At 37.6% G+C, this 18,838-nt stretch overlaps 1 protein-coding gene across 6 annotated transcripts in view; it reads left to right on the top strand.

The window, feature by feature from the left end:
- The window catches only part of USP9X (ubiquitin specific peptidase 9 X-linked), a 157,007-nt gene that overhangs the window by 81,233 nt on the left and 56,936 nt on the right, over nucleotides 1-18,838 (top strand). For all 6 annotated transcript variants that reach the window (XM_025857855.2, XM_025857856.2, XM_025857853.2 and 3 more), the window contains exons 15-18: nucleotides 12,493-12,580; nucleotides 15,362-15,704; nucleotides 17,070-17,165; nucleotides 17,820-18,031. In XM_025857855.2, coding sequence (XP_025713640.1) covers nucleotides 12,493-12,580; nucleotides 15,362-15,704; nucleotides 17,070-17,165; nucleotides 17,820-18,031 — 739 coding nt within the window. The remainder of the gene's footprint in view (nucleotides 1-12,492; nucleotides 12,581-15,361; nucleotides 15,705-17,069; nucleotides 17,166-17,819; nucleotides 18,032-18,838) is intronic.

Raw genomic sequence — 18,838 nt, 5'->3', positions numbered from 1 at the left:
TCTTCAGATATGCCTACTAATTGTATTGACTCCTTTGTTCTTCAATTTACCCCCCTCTGGGCCAACTGAGACCTAGGCAGTAGATTGTAGAGCTAGATAAGCAATCTAAGCATCAGGTGACTGATAGGCACCAGTCAATGATCTTGTGCCGTTTCAAGCCTGAGTTCCTTCTAAGCAGCATGATAAGATGATCAGAGCAATATTGGCACGTGACCATGTAATTTATGTTCTGTGCCAAACGCAACCAAAATCTGAGAGAAGTACAGGAGGTTTCCATGTAATACACCCCGTCAATCACTCAAGCATCTGGGCTCAGTTTAACATACTGCAGATTTGTTGTCTTGGTCTCATCTCTTCTTGCTGGTACAACGTCCTCACAAAATGCCATTGCAGGCCTTTACCCGAAATGGAGCCATATAAATCCTTTGTGCTACAATGCTAATTTTTATTTACTTCCTTCGTATGTGATGTTTTGATTCTTTTCATTGCCAAAAGTTGAGTACTGTTCTGTTGGGGCAGTCAGGAGATGATGGTGCGTGTGCAGTTCAGCCTCACTAGGGTTTCCGGCTTTGTTTTAGGCAAATTCTGCATGAATCATTGCCTCATCTCAATTGTATTGTCACAAGAAGGTTTTCAGTCTTCAGTTTTCCCTCCTTAAATTATCTGTAGCTCCGTAAAATTAGAGGTATGACTCTTGGATACAAGTCAGATTGTCTAGATTTGAAAATGACTAAAAACATATTAGGTGTATGACCTTGGGCAAGTTATGTATGCTAGAACACTGCCAGGCACTTTGGATTTTTGTTATTGATGTTCCCCTAAATTCATTGACACACCTGTTTCTCCTAACTTTGTTAACTTTTCCTCCTTTATTACAATGCTCTACTGATAATACCAAACGGTCAGTCTAGAGATCCTTAAATATGGGGGAAGGGGGTGATATACTTTTTAAAACTGGTAAAATTCTCCTGTTATAAGAAACTTTCTGCAGTAGTAAGTCACTTCTGTGGTAATATCAACCACCAATTTCTGAATTTGGAATTCTAAAGTAAATTACAGTCTTTGTATAATAGAAGTATTCCATAGATCTCATTAGGTATGAGACATACTATTCACAGGATGATATCAAGCTTCCACAATTTTCTGGTACTCTTAATTTCTGATAACTATTATATCAGTGTTACATATTTGTCCTGCCCACATTTCATCTCCACCATCTTTAGTTTTGGAATAAAACGTTTTTACAGTAGTATGGTCAGCTGACTCTACCTCTTGTTTTAATATTATTTAGATAAAGTAATGAATTTATTAAAATTATCTCCAATATTTACTCGTGTGTTCTTACTAGTAGTGCCTTCAGATACTGGTGGTTACAAGTCATCCTTTAAAAAGTTTTTTAGTGCAGACAACAAAGTAGAAGATCACTTTTAATTTTCACTCAAGTTTTGCCTTACTGGTAGGGTAGTCATTGTATTGACTTGAACACTTATTGATAGTTTTATTTACCATTTTTCCTGGTTTCTGGATAGAGTTGTAGGACTCATCTTCATTATAAATCATTTTTTTGCATTCTATTTTCTAAGGACTACCACTTCTAGTGACCTCTTCCCAATCTTTTACATCCAGTACTGGAAATTTCTAGGAACAGTTTTCCACATAAAAGATTTCTTCGTGAGCGTCGTTCACCAACAGTGCTCTTTGTGTTAGGGTCAAATCCTGGTCTAGACTTTCTCAGCTCTGGCTCATTCCTACCCATCAGTCATGAAATACAGTTAAATCTGTGTGGGCTCTTTGTGATTCAAAAAAAATTGAGTATTCATTTTATAAGTAGCTTATTATAGTTCTCTAGCGTAGTGGTTATATTCAAGGCCTGGTGTAAGGAAAGTACATAAGATGGTCCTTCAACATCTTATTTTAGAAAGTTAGAAAGGGCTTAAGGAATTTTGTTAAGGGGCACCTGGATGGCTCAGTTGGGTGAGCGTCTGACTTTTGATTTTGACTGGTCATGAGCTCAAGTCCTGGAGTCAGGCTCTGCACTCCACAGGGAGTCGACTTGGGATTCTCTATCCTCTCCACCCACCCCCCCAATGTGTGCACGTTGTCTCTCTCAAATCTTAAAAAAAAAAAAAAAAAAAATCTTGTTGACATGTCAAAAATAAATAAGAGTTGGCTCTTACTGGCCAGAATTAGGTCAAAATAAATAATAAAAATAAACCCATTAAATAAAATACAGACCCCTACGTCCATGCTGAAAGAAAGGGAAGTGTACCAACTGATACATGCAGAACATATGATAAAAAAAATCCATGGGATGAGGGGTATAATTTTTTGAATGGTGGGAGTAAGATGCTCAGTGGACCTTTTTTTTTTATAAGATTATTTATTTTAGAGAGAGGGTACAAGGGGGAAGTGGGAGAGAGGGAAAGAGAGCAAGAATCTCAAGCAGACTGCCCTCCAAGCGTGCAGCCCAACACGTGGCTCGATCTCACAACGCTAAGATCATGACCTGAGCCGAAATCAAGAGTTGGGCACCTGACCAACTGAGCCACCCAGGCACCCTCAGTGGACATTCTCCTTAACAAAACAACCATTTCACTGAAGTTTTAAATAATCATCGAAAGTACCTGGGAATTATTCTAAGGGGATACAGAAAATAGGGAAACAGTTATTCAAGAAAATCTCTTGAGAAGAATAGCAAGAATCTGTAGCATTGGAGCCACAACTTTTACTCCGCTCCGCATAGCTGCCAGTGTAGGGCTGTGGTTCCACCATAAGAAGGGCAGGCTATTGGCATTTATTATCTTGCCTAGTTATATTTTACAGAAGTTCTATTCTAAGGCAGACGTGGTAGAACAGACTCCCTTATCCTGCATGGTCTAATCATAGGGCTGAAGCTTTACTTTAGGCATGGCAGTCTGAGGATACTGAAGTTCAGATTACTGCCATTGCAGCTTACTCTGTCATAAGATGGATATTCTGTGCCTAGAGGGACAAACTGAGAAAATCAGGGGCTATTACCATTTCCCACATACCAGCACCACTCATAGAGCCAGAGGTATCACTCTGGGAGAAGCTGCTTGCTATGTTGTCACTGGCTCCTGTGCAGTGGCACAGAAGTTCTGCCCAGAGGGAGAGACAGGCTGTGAGGACAAAGAGCTCAGCAGTTAGGTTTGAAGGGGTTGACCTTATTTGGACCAGAGCATACCATTCCTAAGAGCATTATTAAAAGCAGTGGAAATTTTGGTGAAGAGCAATTAAGGGGGAGCTTGTAGTTCCGTGTACTCATATTAACCAACGAAACTGCAGAGCAACCAAAAGTTTAACAGAGAGATCTAGATAAAGACAGCCAAGATGAGCCCTCCTGGGAACACCGTCAACCCTGAGGGGGGGGTCACAAATGTTCTGCACATTCATTAGATTGCACCCACTTTGAAGCAATCAGAGCAAGACATGGACAAGTTGAAAACATTCTTCAGTTCACACACCAATCCATCAGCAAAGGTTGTAAGCTTCACTGGCTCAAGGACTTAAATTCAACTTCTGACCAAACACTGGGTGAATTAAGGTTACTGTGACCCAGGGGCAACTCCTAGGGAGCCAGGCTTAAAAGTAAAATTGTATCCCTTTTAAAAGTAGAAGGAGGAGCGCCTCGGTGGCTCAGTCATTAAGTGTCTGCCTTCGACTCAGGTCATGATCCCAGGGTTCTGGGGTTGAGCCCCGCATCGGGCTCCCTACTCTGCGGGAGGCCTCCTTCTCCCTCTCCCGCTCCCCCTGCTTGTGTTCCCTCTCTCGCTGTGTTTCTCTCTATAAATAAAATCTTAAAAAAAAAAAGGAATAAAATATATCAGAGTAAAATAGAATAAAATATAACAGAAAGACTTTCATGCCTAAGACTACCCTCAGGAGTGATGAGGAAGAAAACATCTCAGGTACTACTAGTCCTTGACTGAATGTGGGACAACAACTACTTGAACTGTGATGGTAGTCTCCAAACCACAATTACATCCAGTGGTAAAGGGTAATCTAACTACCAAGGGGACTTAATTACAGCCTTTGACCAGTAAGGGGCTAATGCTGAACCAGGAACAACATACAGGTAGCAAGCCTGAAAGGTACAAACGAGGAAAAACACTATGGCTGAGATAGACTTGACTGAGTTAGTTCAGCCTAATCACTAAACAACCAACAGACAACACCAACCCAGGGAGTGAGTGGGTGGCGTCAGTATTCAGGTTGCTACAATACATTTAAATACCCAGGTTTCAACTAAAAAAATTTAAAGGTGTCATACATACACAGACCACAGAAACTGCCTCTGAAAGGGCCCAGATGGTAGACCTTGTAGACGAAAACTTGAAAGCAGTTATTACAAATATGCTCAAGGTGCTCTTGGAAATTGTGTCTGCAGAATTAAAGGGAAGTATTGTGACCGTTTTAGTTGAGAATAGCAATAACAAGATACAATTTTTTCTAAAGAGAATCAAATGGAAATTCTGTAGTTGAAAAATACAGTACCTAAAATGAGAAATTTGCTACAGGGGCTGAACAGTAGATTTGAGCTGGTGGAAGGATCAGTCTGTGAAGATTGATCAATAAAATTATGCAGTCGGAAGAACAGTGAAGAAAGGATGAAGAAGAACGAGCATCTTAGGGAAATACAGGACACCATTAAGAGCACCAACCTATATGTAATGGGAGTACTGGAAGGATATTGAGGGGGGGTGAGAAGGGAGCAGAAAAAGACATAATCACTGAAGACGTCTAGATTTCGATGATAGACATTAACCCATACAGAAGCTTAAAGAATTCCAAGTAAGTTAAAGTTAGACCTAGATGCAGCACATCATAGTTGTAAGAAATTTTGAAGGATGTAAAAGAAAAAAATGAGACTTCACAAGGATACATCAGTAAAATTAACATTGTGTCTTAGAACTTCAGAGACCAGAAGGCATTAAGATGATGTACACAAAGTGCTAGGGGCAGTGAAGGGACCTAACAGCTAAGAGTCTTACATGCAGCAAAACTATCATTAAAAAACAAAGGCAAAATAAAGACCTTCCTAGATAAATTCTGAGAATTTATTGCTAGCAGACTTGCCCTGCAAGAAATACTAAAGGAAGTAATTGGGCTGACAGTAAGTGACACCGGACAGTAAGTCAAACCCCGGGGTGGGGGGGATAAAAGAAATACAGGCATACCTTGTTTTATTGCTCTTAGAATATTTTACAAATTGAAGGTTTGTGACAAGTCTGCATCGAGCAGTTCTACCAGTGCTCGTTTTCCAATAACATTGCTCACTTCATGTCTCTGTCATATTTTGGTAATTCTCTCAGTATTTCAAACTCTTTCATTGTTCTTGTTAAGGTGATCTATGATTGATGATTATGACTTGATGAATGAACGCTCAGATGATTAGCATTTCTAGAAGATTTATTTGAGAGAGAGAGATCACCACCTTGGGGGAAGGGTAGAAGGAGAAGCAGACTTCCCGCTGAGCAGGGAACCTGATGGAGAGACTTGATCCCAGGACCTTGGGATTATGATCTGAGCTGAAGGCAGACGCTTAACTGAGCCACCCAGCACCTTGATTAGCATTTTTTAGCAATAAAGTATTTTTAAATTAAGGTATTTACCTTGTTTTTTAAGACATAATGCTATTTCCTGCTTAGTAGAATATGATAGAGTCAACCTAACTTTCACACGCACTGGAAAGCCAAAGACTTCACTTGACTTACTTTATTGCAATACTTGCTTTGTTTTGGGGTCCTGAAACCAGACTTGCAATATCTCCAAAGTATGCCTATAGAAGTTTTGAACACTATAAACCCACAATCCATACCTAACAGGTTTCTATGGAATACTCCATCCAGCAACAGCAAAATGTACATTCTTAAGTGTAAATAAAATATTCTGCGGGACAGACCATATTCTAGGCCATCAGCAGACCTCATTTACCTAAAGTATTGAAATCCTACGAGGTAGGAGTTTGATCCACAATTGAATTAAATTATAAGTCAAAAGGGAAATTTGGGGATTTCACAAGTATGTGTCAAGTATATGCTCCTGACTAACCAATGGGTCAAAGAAGAAATGACAACTGTGAAATGAGAATATACTCAGATGAATGAAAACAAAATGCCAAAACTTGGGGAGAGTTGCTAAGTCAGTGCTCAGAGGGAAATTTATAACTCCCAATGTTTATTGTAAAGAAGAAGGCAAATCAGTAACCTTTAGAAACTAGAAAAGAGCAAACTAAACCCAGAGTAGGAAGGAAGGAAATACTGAATATTGGAGGGGATATCAAGTAAGATAAAGGAGAAAAAGAAATAGAGAAAAATCAGTGAAACTGAAGTTGGTTTTTGAAAAGATCAGCAAAATTGACAAATCTTTAGCTAGGCTAAGAAGATAAGACTCAGTTATGAAAATCAAAAGTGAGAGGGTATCAGTACTGATCTTACGAAAAAATATGAGAATAACACATATCAAGTAAAAAGATTGAATTAGTAACCCAGAAACTTATCACAAAGAAATTCCAGCACCAGATGGTTTCATTAGTGAATTTGCTGAACATTCAAGAAGAGTTATCACCAGTCCGTCACAAATCTTGCAAAAAAATTAAGGAACACTTCTTCTATGAAGCTGTTACTACCCTGGTGGCAAAATAATACAAAGACATCAGAAGAAAACTGCAGACCAATATCTCTTAGAAGTATAGATTCAAAATCCTCAAAAATAAATAAACCACCAAATTCAGCAACATATAAAAAGGATTATGGGGGTGCCTGGCTGGCTCAGTCAAAAGAGCATGCAACTCTTGATCTTGGGGTTGTGAGTTCAACCCCCCACATTGGGTGTGGAGATTACTTAAAAACAAAATCTCAGAGAAAAGGATTATGTATCATTGCTAATTGGAATGTATCTCCTGAACACAAAGTTAATTTGACACCCAAAAGTCCATTGTGATACACCATATTAATACAATAAAGGAACAAAACTACAATCTCAGTAGGTGAAGGAAAGGTATTTGACAAAATCTTAACACCTTTCATTTTAAATTCAGCAAACTAGGAATAGAATGTAATTTTATCAGCCTGATAAAGGGCATCTCAAAGATCTCACAGCTAACCTCATACTTAATGATGAAAGACTGGCTGTTTTCCCTTAGGAACAGGAATAAGACAAGGATGTCCATCCTAGTCACTTCTACTTAACCTTCTGCTGGAGGTGCTAGCCTGAGCAGCTAGGCAAGAAAAATAAACACTCTCATTGGAAAAGAAGCAAAACTATCTGTTCTCATAGAAAACAACATCTATATATGGAAATCCTAAAGAAATCCCTAAAATCTTTTAAAACTAATAAATGAGTTAAACAAGATTGCAGGAATTAAGATTACTATACAATGTTAGTTGTATTTCTGTATGCTCAGCAATGATCAACCTGAAAAATTAATTTTATTTACAATAGTTTTATAAAGAATGAAATGCTTAGGAATGAATTGAGCAAAAGAAGTACAAAATGTGTACTTCTGTTTTTTTTAAAGATTTTATTTTTTTCAGTGGGGCTCAAATACATAACCCTGAGATCAAGAGTCTTAAGCTCCACTGATGAGGCCAGTCACGCACCCCCAAAACTTGCACATTTTAAACTACAGAACAACATTGTTGAAAGAAGTTAAAGATCTAAGTAAAGGGAGAGAGAGCCCATACCCACTGCATGGAAGACTTAATATTTTTAAGGTCATAGTACTCTGCAAGTTGGTCTACAGATTCAACACAATCCCTATAAAAATCCGCACTTTTTTCTTTTTACAGAAATTGACAAGCTAATCCTAAAAATCATGGAAATGCAAGGGACCTTAGGACCCTAATAGCCAAAACAGTCTTGATTGTAAAAACCAAAATTGGCTGACCCACAAAACCTTGATTTCTAAACTTAATGCAAAATAACCATAAGACAGTGTGGTACTGACATAATAGATGTATGCATCAGTAATAATTGATAGTCCAGAAATAAATTGTTAAAGTTATGCTTAATTTCTTATAAGGGTGCCCAGAATATTCATTGGAAACAAGTAGTCTTGGGGTGCCTGGGTGGCTCAGTTGTTAAGTGCCTGCCTTTGGCTCAGGTCATGATCCCAGGGTTCTGGGATCAAGCCCCACCTCGGGCTCCGTGCTCGGCAGGAAGCCTGCATCTCCCTCTCCCACTCCCCCTGCTTGTGTTCCCTCTCTCACTGTCTCTCTCTGTCAAATAAATAAAATCTTTAAAAAAAAAATTAATTTAAAAAAAAGAAACAAGTAGTCTTTTTGATAAGTGTTGCTGGTATGCACATCTAAAAGAATAAAGTTTGATCCCCTGCCTCACACCATCCACAAAACTTAAAACCTACCATAGACCTAAAAGTATAAGACTCTTAGGGAAAAAATAGGAATAAATTTTTGTGGCTTTGGGTTAGGGGAAAGCAACATTGTAAGGAAGGGAAAAGGTAATAATATATTGGAGTACATCGAAGTTAAAAACTACTTGCAAATGATACGATCAAGAAAGTAAAATGACAACGGGACAAAATAATGTAGACCATATCTGATAAAGGACTTAAATCCAGAATATATAAGAACTCTTACAACTCAACAATTAAAAGCCCAGTTAGGAAATGGGCAGAGGATCTGTATAGACAGTTCTCCCAAGATAAACAAATGGCTAAGGCAAACGAAAAGATGCTCAGTATCATTAGTTATTAAGGAAATGCGAATCAAAACTACATTGAGATTCTATTTCACACCTAAGGATGACAAAAATGACAAAAATGTTTACGTAGCCCTGACTATACTAAAAGCCATTGAAGTGTACATTTTGAATGTGTGGATTTTATGGTATTTGAATCCTGTCTCAAGATATTTTTTCAAATGAACTTTTTTTCCATAATGAAATGGACTCTAAACCACTTGCATTCTATAATGACAACCAGTTTATATTAGCCTTAGCCATAGACACTTGAATTTAATTTACTCTCATCTTAGTTCTCTTGCTCTTGTCAGTGGGATGCAGCAGGAGTAAAAAATGGATCCTCCTTCCTAACTCATCATAGTATTTAGAGCTGAATATTTACAAGGAAAACCATCAACCATCCTGTTTATGTTCTGACACCCCAAAATCTTCTCTGTAGCAAAGTGTAAAGTCTCTCTCTTCCTATTTAGCATTGATGGATCTTCTTACTAATTGATTATTCTTTTTTTTTTCTAAGATTTTATTTATTTGTTTGACAGAGGGAGGGAGAGAGAGAGAGCACAGGCAGGGGGAACAGCAGGCAGAGGTAGAGGTAGGCTTCCCGCTGAGCAGGAAGCCCAATATGGACCTTGATCCCAGGACCCTGGGATCATGACCTGAGCTAAAGGTAGACACCCAACCAACTGAGCCACTCAGGCGCCCCACTTCTTGACTATTCTTGATTATTGTTTGATACTAAATATCTTCAAAGTTCTTGGCTTGTGTTCACATTCCTAGTTTTTTTCTTTTTTTTAAAATAGGCTCCATGCCCACCCTGGAGCTCAACCTTAAGACCCCAAGATCAGGAGTCACATGCTCTACCAGCTGAGCCCCCCAGGCATCCAGGATCCTAGTTACTGATAAAGTGCTGGCACCTAAATAAAAAAGAAATGGGGATACTAAACCTAGGGGATCAAAGATTGGTAAGAAGCAAGATACTTACGTAGTCTGCAGGTCTCTCCCCACTAATTACTTACTGATTATGAAAATAAAAATAGTAACTTCACAGTGCAATAACCTACTGGAAACCACTTTAGCCAAGTGATCAGAGTTACCTTCAGTACTGTATCAGTGTTAATTTGGTAATTGTAATGTGGTTATATAAGCAAGTGTCGTTATTTGGAAGTGCTCATTTAAGTGTTTAAGGGTAAAGAGCGATGTTTTCAACTGACTCTTAAATAGTTAAGAAAAACTACACTTATGTATATGTGGCAGCTAATGAAACAAATGGGGCAAGATGTCAACAACTGGTGAATGGGTGAAGGTGATAAGGGAATTCTTGCATTATTTTTGAAATTTGTCCTAAGTTTGAAATTACTAAAATTTAAAATTTCCCCAAGAAAAGAATATGGCAAGTAAACAAAGCTGTGCATAAACTCCTTGTTTAAATTTTTAAAAAGGCAACGAAGTCCGTTGATTATTCAGATACCTAAGGACTGGTTCTTTGAGAAAGAAAATTTTTGGGTGCCTGGGTGGCTCAGTCAGTTAAGTGTCCAACTCTTGTTATCAGCTCAGGTCATGAACTCGGGATCAAGAGATCTAGCCCCGTGTTGGGCTCCATGCTGGGTGTGGAGCCTACCTTCTGTCCCCTCTCCCTCTGCCCCTCCCCCCTTCTCACTCTCTTAAATAAGTTCTACATAGTTGATTAGTATTTTATATTCTATCCAGTTTCTTGAGCAAACCTCTTGAGAAGTAGTGCTTTAAGTCCTGAGCCCTGACGAAATTGACTTTTCATGGAAGTAGAGAATGTGTGTTTAGGACTTTTGGTAGATGGCAGTACGTGTGAAAATAGAAAGCAGTCCTAATACATTGGGCTTCACAAAAATATCAAAAACATTTTTAAACATTATATGTTCCATCTTTACAACATGTCAAGATTTTCTTCAGAGAAGAAACTTCACTATTTTTGAAGACTTTGGTTACTGTTTCTGAAAGGTCTCACACAATTAGTATTCTGTGGCAGTAGCACACATGTACCATAAAGTCCATGATCTGGTATGCAAAGATCAGTAATTAATGCTAAAGGGAAATAGCATAATTTCTCATTCCTCTGTAACTTGGTACAACTTTTGGAAGAAAGGTCAGTGATTTCCTCGTGGTTGATGGTACTTGTCAGAGCATTTGCTTCATGTCTCCTTAGCTCCAAGCCGCAGATCATCTTGACCATTTCCAAGTCATGCAGCTTTTTGCAGTAAAGTCAAAACAAAACCACTGTCCATCGTCTTTTTAGGACAATAGGTGCTTTTTAAGGTGTTCTGCTGTGGTCTTTCATAGCAAATACTGAGATTTTTCCACCCATTGCATACTGTAATGAAAATAAAACCAAAGGGTTTACTAACTTTCTTTTTCTTTTTTTTAAGATCTATTTATTTGAGAGAGAGTGAGCACAAGTGGGAGGAGCATAGGGAGAGGGAGAGAGAATCTCAAGCAGACTCCGCACACGGGGGCTGGATTCCACAACCCTGAGATCATGGACCTGAGCCAAAACCAAGAGTTAGATGCTCAACCAACTGGGCCACCTTTTTCTTTTCTTCTTCTTCTTTTTTTAAATTTCTTATTTAAAGTTTTTATTTTTAGAGAGAGTGTGTGTGTGAGCGAGTGGGTGGAGGGGCAGAGGGAGAGAGAGAATCTGGAGCAGGTTCTGGGCTGAGCGTGGAGCCCAAGGTGGGATACAATCTCAGGACTCTGAGATCAGAGTCAGTCACTTAAGCGACTAAGCCACCCAGGTGCCCCTCATCTTCTTTCTTTTAAGAAGGAATTTACAAATTAAGCTAGGCTTAGTGACCAACACCTAGCATGGTCATGATGAAAGTGCCAGTTTTCTCGAATTTCTATCTGAGACTGTTCTAGACTGTCATAACATGCTGATGGTGAAAACTGTGATAATTTATTATACAGAATAGCATCTTGTGTTACTCCTTTTAGGTAAAAATTGGTAATATATGGGCACCTGAGTGGATCAGTCAGTTAAGTGTCTGTCTGCCTTTGGCTCAGGTCATGATCCCAGAGTCCTGGGATTGAGCCGTGCTTCAGGCTCCCTGCTCAGTGGGGATCCTGCTTCTCCCTCTCCCTCTGTCTCCCAGCTCTTGCTCTCACTCTGTCTCAAATAAATGAATAAAATCTTTAAAAATAAAAAAAAATTGGTAATATTTATTTTTATAACTTTTTTTTTTTCCATGAAGACTTTTCAGTATAACAGGAAGGAAATCCAAGAAAAAAATTTTGTCCTGGTAGTTAATTCATGTTCACAGACCACTCAGGTCAGTTTTAGGCTGTAATCAGAAATTGCTTCGTTATGTATAAAGATGGTGCAAAGGTGCTGTGATGATTTTTTTTTTTTTTTTTAGAGAGCGAGCACAAGCGGGGGGAGGGGCAGGCAGAGGGAGAAGCAGGCTCCCCACTGAGCAGGGATCCCAATGTGGGGCTCTATCCCAGGACCCTGGGATCATGACCTGAGCCGAAGAAGGACGCCAAACCGACTGAGCCACCCAGGCGCCCCTGAAGAATTGTTTATGACAGCACATTTAACAGATTGTTTTCTTTCGGTTATGTAAAAGTACATTTTTGTAAGGAAAATAAGAGATTGGTAGAAACCATGAATTAATAGTAAACTTCAGGTTGCCTTTTAATAAAGAATTAATGACTTTTTAACTTAAATTCTTTTGGTTAAAGTCAGCAGTGTTGTGGATATCCATGTGTGTATAATGCATGATTTTTCTTAATTTGCAGATCATGAAGACTATGACCCCCAAACTGTGAGGCTGGGAAGTAGATATAGTCATGTTCAAGAAGTCCAAGAACGGCTTAACTTCCTTAGGTTTGTTTTAAACCATCAATGTTGTTCTCTTTAAGACAGATAATGAATGTTTAGTTAATGTGCTGCTATAGAGTTAGGTCTTTGTTAGGTGACCTTTTCGCCTGCCACCTTTTACTTTCCCACATGGAAATCACTACCTAAAAGTCAAAGGACATTTCCCTAAGTGTTTATGATTAAACACTTTTATTGGCTGAGTTTTAACTTTTTGAAGTATTTGAAGAGAGCACATTTTAAGATTTTATATAGACTTTTGTCTTTCGTATTTGTTTTCGCTAAAAATTTTATTTTTAAAGAAATTTGCGTATTTTGATATAACCAGCTGGAGAACTATACTCACCTTAATGGTATCCTAGACAATAAGGAAATGGAGACAAAGGGCTGCTGGCTCAAAACCTCAAAAGAGTGGTTTGCATCCACTGCTGCCTTGTTTATCCTAGCATTGGCTGACAAAGGTGGTCTGAATGTGTGTATAACATTATTCTGATGGGGATGAGGCAAAGAGGTTTATCCCCTTGAGCCATAGCTAAATGTAGTCCAAGGCTCAATTTGAATTTCCTCAGTGGTAATTAGCCTTTAATGACTATACACCTAACAGATTTGAAATTGTTAAGAACTTTTGATGAGCGGTTTCTTGTGAATTCAGAAACCACATACTGCAGAAGTGCTATTCAGTGCCTAAGTGTGCTAAGACAAATGCTTAGATTTTCAGTGCTTTGGGAAATCTATTGCATTTATTATTTTGATATATTGGGATATTTTCTCCTGAGCTAAGTTAATTATGGACTTGTTTATTGAACTGTGTGTCTATTTACTGGGACACATTTACATATAAATAGTTATAGGATTTTAACTTGAGGAAAAACTCTAGCCACCAGATTTTAAGAAATTTGACATTTGTTGAAAATGAAATGTTTTTTTTTCTGTGTGTGTTTTGATTTTCAACCGCATGAATAGAAGGACCTGCCTGTCTAGATCGAAAATTACTGCCATAGTGAGTGACTGTTATTGATCGGTATATGTTGTATCTCTTAGGTTTCCTAGAACAGAAAAATGGTTATGAGTCCTATTATCTTCAAGTTTGAAATCACAGAACCTATTTTACTCCATTCTCTATTATACGTGTCTACATGACCTACAGCAACACACTCAAGAGAAAAGAACCTAACTTTACTTTTTTATTTGGCCTATGTTAAATGCTTTATGTTTAATATAGCCATGCAGAAGGCAGGTATTCTCCCCATTTGATTAAAAAGCAAATGGAGATCAGCATGGCTTAAACTAGCTTCTTTGAAATCTCGCAGCCAGTATGGACGCCAGTTGCACCGCTCAACTAGATCTATCTGACTTTAAGGTCTATGCTCTTTATATTACACAGTGATTTTTGCAAGTCTGTCTTAGAGCCTTAAGGCTTCTAAGGAGCTTTCTCCAAGATTTCTGAACAGGCATTAGAGATTTGATTTCCCATTGCTCCTTTCTTTCCTCCTCCCAACATCAGGGCAGCCCCACTTATAATTTATACATTGGACTTCCAAATGGAACTTTTGCTTGAAGAATTTTTTGCTGTTATATTTAAAAACAAAAACAAACTTTGAAAAACAAATGTATGTTACCACAGAGGACATTTCATATTGTATCTGTAAATTAGAGGTAGCAGGGTTAGGTAGGACTAGGTGCTAGAAACCCTCCTGAGGCTCTGCAATTCTATTAAAATAACAAAAACCGGGGCGCCTGTGTGGCTCAGTCGTTAACCTTTGGCTCAGGTCATGATCCCAGGGTCCTGGGATGGAGCCCCATATCGGGCTCCCTGCTCAGCGGGGAGCCTGCTTCTCCCTCTTCTACTCCCTCTGCTTGTGTTCCCTCTCTCGCTGTCTCTGTCAAATAAATAAAATCTTTAAAAAGTGTCTTTAAAAAAATAAATAACAAAATAAAATAACAAAAACCCTGGGATTGAGATCCCAAAATGCTTGAAGTAATGAGGGAACGCATTGACATGAAATACCTGCACCTTACTCCATAACTGGGCGTGGAGCCATCATTATGTTAGCTAGAAATTCTGTGCTAATTCAGAATAAAGTGAGGTGTTCTCTTTTTCTGTCATTCACAGACACATCAGGCAGACAGGGTAGGTGGAGGAATTTTAAAAGAAATACAGAGTTAACAGAAGAGACGGTAGCTGTAATGAAATTCACCTTTGTCTTAATAACCAACATTCACAAAACTAAAAAGAGCATCACCGAATAATTGATAAGCATCCTGCTAAATATTGACAGAAAAAGTTTAAATAATACATAGGTTATTCTGTTTAATGCAGCCAGGTACTGAGTTATGCGTATTTGACCATCAGAAAGCATTAAAATTTAAGGAATTTTGAAATGGTTATCTGTAAAAGTCACTTGGAGACTACCTCATTTTCCAATGATGCCATAGAAGCAGAATGGTAAAACTCAACCCATTAAACATAGCTTTGCAATGGCTGGTTTCAAAGACCAAACTGTTTAAGTTCAGGAAACAAATCTTTTATTCAGTTTAGGCCCAGTCACCTAGCCGAGTTCCTGGCACATTGTAGGCATCCAATATGTGCTTGTTAAATGAATGAATACCTAGAATTTTTTTTTTTTTACTACAAGATAAAATTAAGTTTGGTAAAATGTTAATAAGAACTGACATCTTTCTAACTGTAGTTAAAATATAATTGTGATAGATGGATTATTATGACATACTGGTTGCCTTTCATGATAAAAATTATGTAGATCTAATTGCTCATTTTTTATGTTTTCCAAGATTTTTATTGAAGGATGGCCAACTGTGGCTATGTGCTCCTCAGGCAAAACAGATATGGAAATGCTTAGCAGAGAATGCAGTTTACCTTTGTGATCGTGAAGCCTGCTTTAAGTGGTATTCCAAGTTGATGGGGGATGAACCAGACTTGGATCCTGATATTAATAAAGACTTCTTTGAAAGTAATGTGCTTCAGCTTGATCCTTCCCTATTAACTGAGAATGGAATGAAATGTTTTGAGCGATTCTTCAAAGCTGTGAATTGTCGAGAAGGAAAACTAGTAGCAAAAAGGAGAGCATATATGATGGATGATTTGGAGTTAATAGGATTAGACTACCTTTGGAGGGTAAGTGAAAAGTAGGAACTTATAGACGTTCTTTCTGATGAAATTTTTCAAATAGCAAAGGGCTACAATTTTGCATATAAATTATATGTGTATGCTGCTCTGATGCTTGTCCCAGAAGGTAGTGATAGTTCATCTTTATCTTATTGGGTCATTTGTCATTAGGTTTTTTTTCTTCTCTCCCTTCCCCCGCTCCCGTCACTGATGATCCTTTCGTCTTGGCTTAGAATCTGTCCTTCCAGATGTGTTTAGAAATACACTGACCATACAGATTTTTCATGCCTCCCCATGGAAGTTACTGTTCTTCCTAAAACAGGACAGAGGAAAAGACTATTTAGAATGGACTACAAATGTATACTTTAATGGCAGTGTTTTAACTTAGCATGTTTTTAAACACCTGAGGGAGTAAAATATTACCATCTGTTTAATTTTTCCACCTTTTTAGTATTTATATGTATATATGTTCTATGAGATCAGTTTTTTGTTTTTAGATACTACATACAAATGAAATCATACAGTATTTGTCTTTCCCTAAATTTGTTTTACTTAGCATAATGCCCTCAAGGTCTTTCCATGTTGTGGCAATACAGTATTAATGTATTAATTCTACCTTTAAAAATCTGACCTGTTCACAGCAGTTTATATTGTTTTTTGGATATATTTTTCTGCAAACCATGGACTGTTTACTGTGTCATTCGATTATTCAAACAGCCAGAACCCTTTTTAAAAATAAAAATTTATACAGTACTCCAAAATGTAAAACTAGTTGGAGAAGAGAGATCCTATTGTTTTGTTTTTTTTTCTTTGGGTTTTTGTTTTTTCTGCTCATTCTCCCTGTACTTCCCAGCCTTCCCCCTTCCCAAGCCTACATAGGGGTCAGCCTTAAAACACTTCTTCAATCCCCTAGAGTTCTGCACATAGTTTGAAGACCACCAGTATAATTAGATGAGTGATGAAGATCTATAGAAATGGAGGGGAACATAGTGTAGCTCTTTGTGCTAAACAGTATTTCATTTATATTTTGTTTCTTTTTAAGTAACTTGAATTCCTCCTTCAGTGTCTTACAACTTGGTTACCAGGGTGTTAATTTGTGGGGTTAATACTGGTCAAAGCATATTTTGTTCTTAGTAATATGTGCCTTCCATTCTTAGATTGCTTTATTCAAACAGTTGAGTTTTGCATTTTATTACTGTTTTTCGGTCTGTTTTTTTCCACTTAATTTTACTTGATTTACTTGAATATCAAGTAAATATACCCTTGAATTATTATTGAGTAATGTGTTGAAAATAACAGAGGATATGGTTTGAATTGAAATGTCCAGCTAAAATACTCATGAAAGTTGTTTATACTTGAATCTTTTGAACCTAGGTCGTGATTCAAAGTAATGACGATATTGCCAGCAGAGCTATAGATCTCCTTAAAGAGATATATACAAACCTTGGTCCGAGGCTGCAGGTCAATCAGGTAAGGATTGACATCCACTAAAACTTCGATAAATTAGAATTCTGATTAAAGAACTCTTCGCTGATAAGAATTTTTTCTTCGGTTCTGAATTAACTAAATTGTTTTGTTTCAACTCCCATTAAAAATACACCTAAAAGGGATGTCTGGGTGGCTCAGTCAATTGAGTGTCCGACTTTTAATCTCAGGTCAGGTCTTGACCTCAGGGTCATGAGTTCAAGCCCTACATTGCTCCCTGTTGAGTGTGGATCCTGCTTTAAAAATAGTATTTATCTAATATATTTGGTCTCTCTTTCCATTATATAAAATGTTATCTAAATGAATCTTGTCTTGATAATTACATGAAGTGATTATTTTGAATATAATTATGGCATGAGATTTTAACTGAATTTCTTTTGATTCTACCACATACTCCGAAGTTCATTTTTTTAATATCGAGTTCATACTTCTTAAGGTACATAACTCTAGCTTCCTTTGACAAAACATAGTATGTTTTATTGTCAGTGTAGATTTTGGTTAAATAATTGAGAGCTATCTTTAATTAGTTGTTGCCATCTTTAATTGAATTAATGTTTTTAAGTGTATTTGTTTTTTTTTTTTTTTTTTTTTACATTTTAAAGCATCTTGGACTGTCTTTATTTGGCCCATTATTTGTAGGTGGTAATCCATGAAGACTTCATTCAGTCTTGCTTTGATCGTTTGAAAGCCTCTTATGACACGTTGTGTGTTTTGGATGGTGACAAAGACAGTATTAATTGTGCAAGGCAGGAAGCTGTTCGAATGGTTCGAGTATTAACTGTGTTAAGAGAGTACATAAATGAATGTGACAGTGATTATCACGAGGAAAGAACAATTCTACCTATGTCAAGGTTTGTGAATAACTGATCTGCTAATTAATTAATTGGTGTTTTCCTAGACCTTTTTTTCCCAGGATCTAGTTTTTGTTTGTTGTTGTTTTGGTAGGGCATTAAGTCTAGTTGTTGTTTTGGTAGGGCATTAAGTCTAGTTTTCTCTTTGTATTCCTTTTTTTTTTTTGGCCATGATTTTAGTACCTGTTAAGTTGCCAAGGATAATAAGAAGTTGAAGTATTTTGATGCCATTCATTTATACAGTTAATTGCATAGTAAGATTGGAGAATAATTGGAAAAAACTCTTAAAAGTTGCTTTTGACAGGTAGCTGATATAGCAAGAAATACTTCCAAATGGCCTACTAACATTTCTGTTAAGTTCGTCTCACCATTGAGTAATTCAAATAGTATTTATAATTTAGAGATGTTTATAGAATGAATGCTATCAGTATTTATTTTAGAAGAGTTCTCATTGCTAACCATGAAATTATATAAAGTTGCTTCTTGAATATAATTTTTAGTTGTTGTATCTTATTACCTATGAGAAGATGTTATCAGGGGCGCCTGGGTGGCTCAGTCAGTTAAGCATCTGCCTTTGGCTCAGGTTATGATCTCAGGGTCCTGAGGTCGAGCCCTGTTTTGGGCTCCCTGCTCAGCAGGGAGTCTGCTTCTCCCTTTGGCTCTCTCCCCATCCCCCACTCTTGCTCTCTCGCTCACTTGCGCTCTCTCTCCTCTCAAATAAATAAAATTTTAAAAAAGATATTAACAAATATTATTTGGGGTGTGAAGTTTGATATTAACAATTTTTCAGAAAAAATTTACATCTTT

This window comes from Callorhinus ursinus, unplaced genomic scaffold (genome assembly GCF_003265705.2).
Source record: "Callorhinus ursinus isolate GAN/ISIS: 27379988/994484 unplaced genomic scaffold, GSC_fseal_2.0 scaffold16, whole genome shotgun sequence".
Taxonomy (NCBI): Eukaryota; Metazoa; Chordata; class Mammalia; order Carnivora; family Otariidae; genus Callorhinus; species Callorhinus ursinus.
Note: the sequence above shows the minus strand (reverse complement) of the source record. Positions and strands in the feature narration are given on the sequence as shown.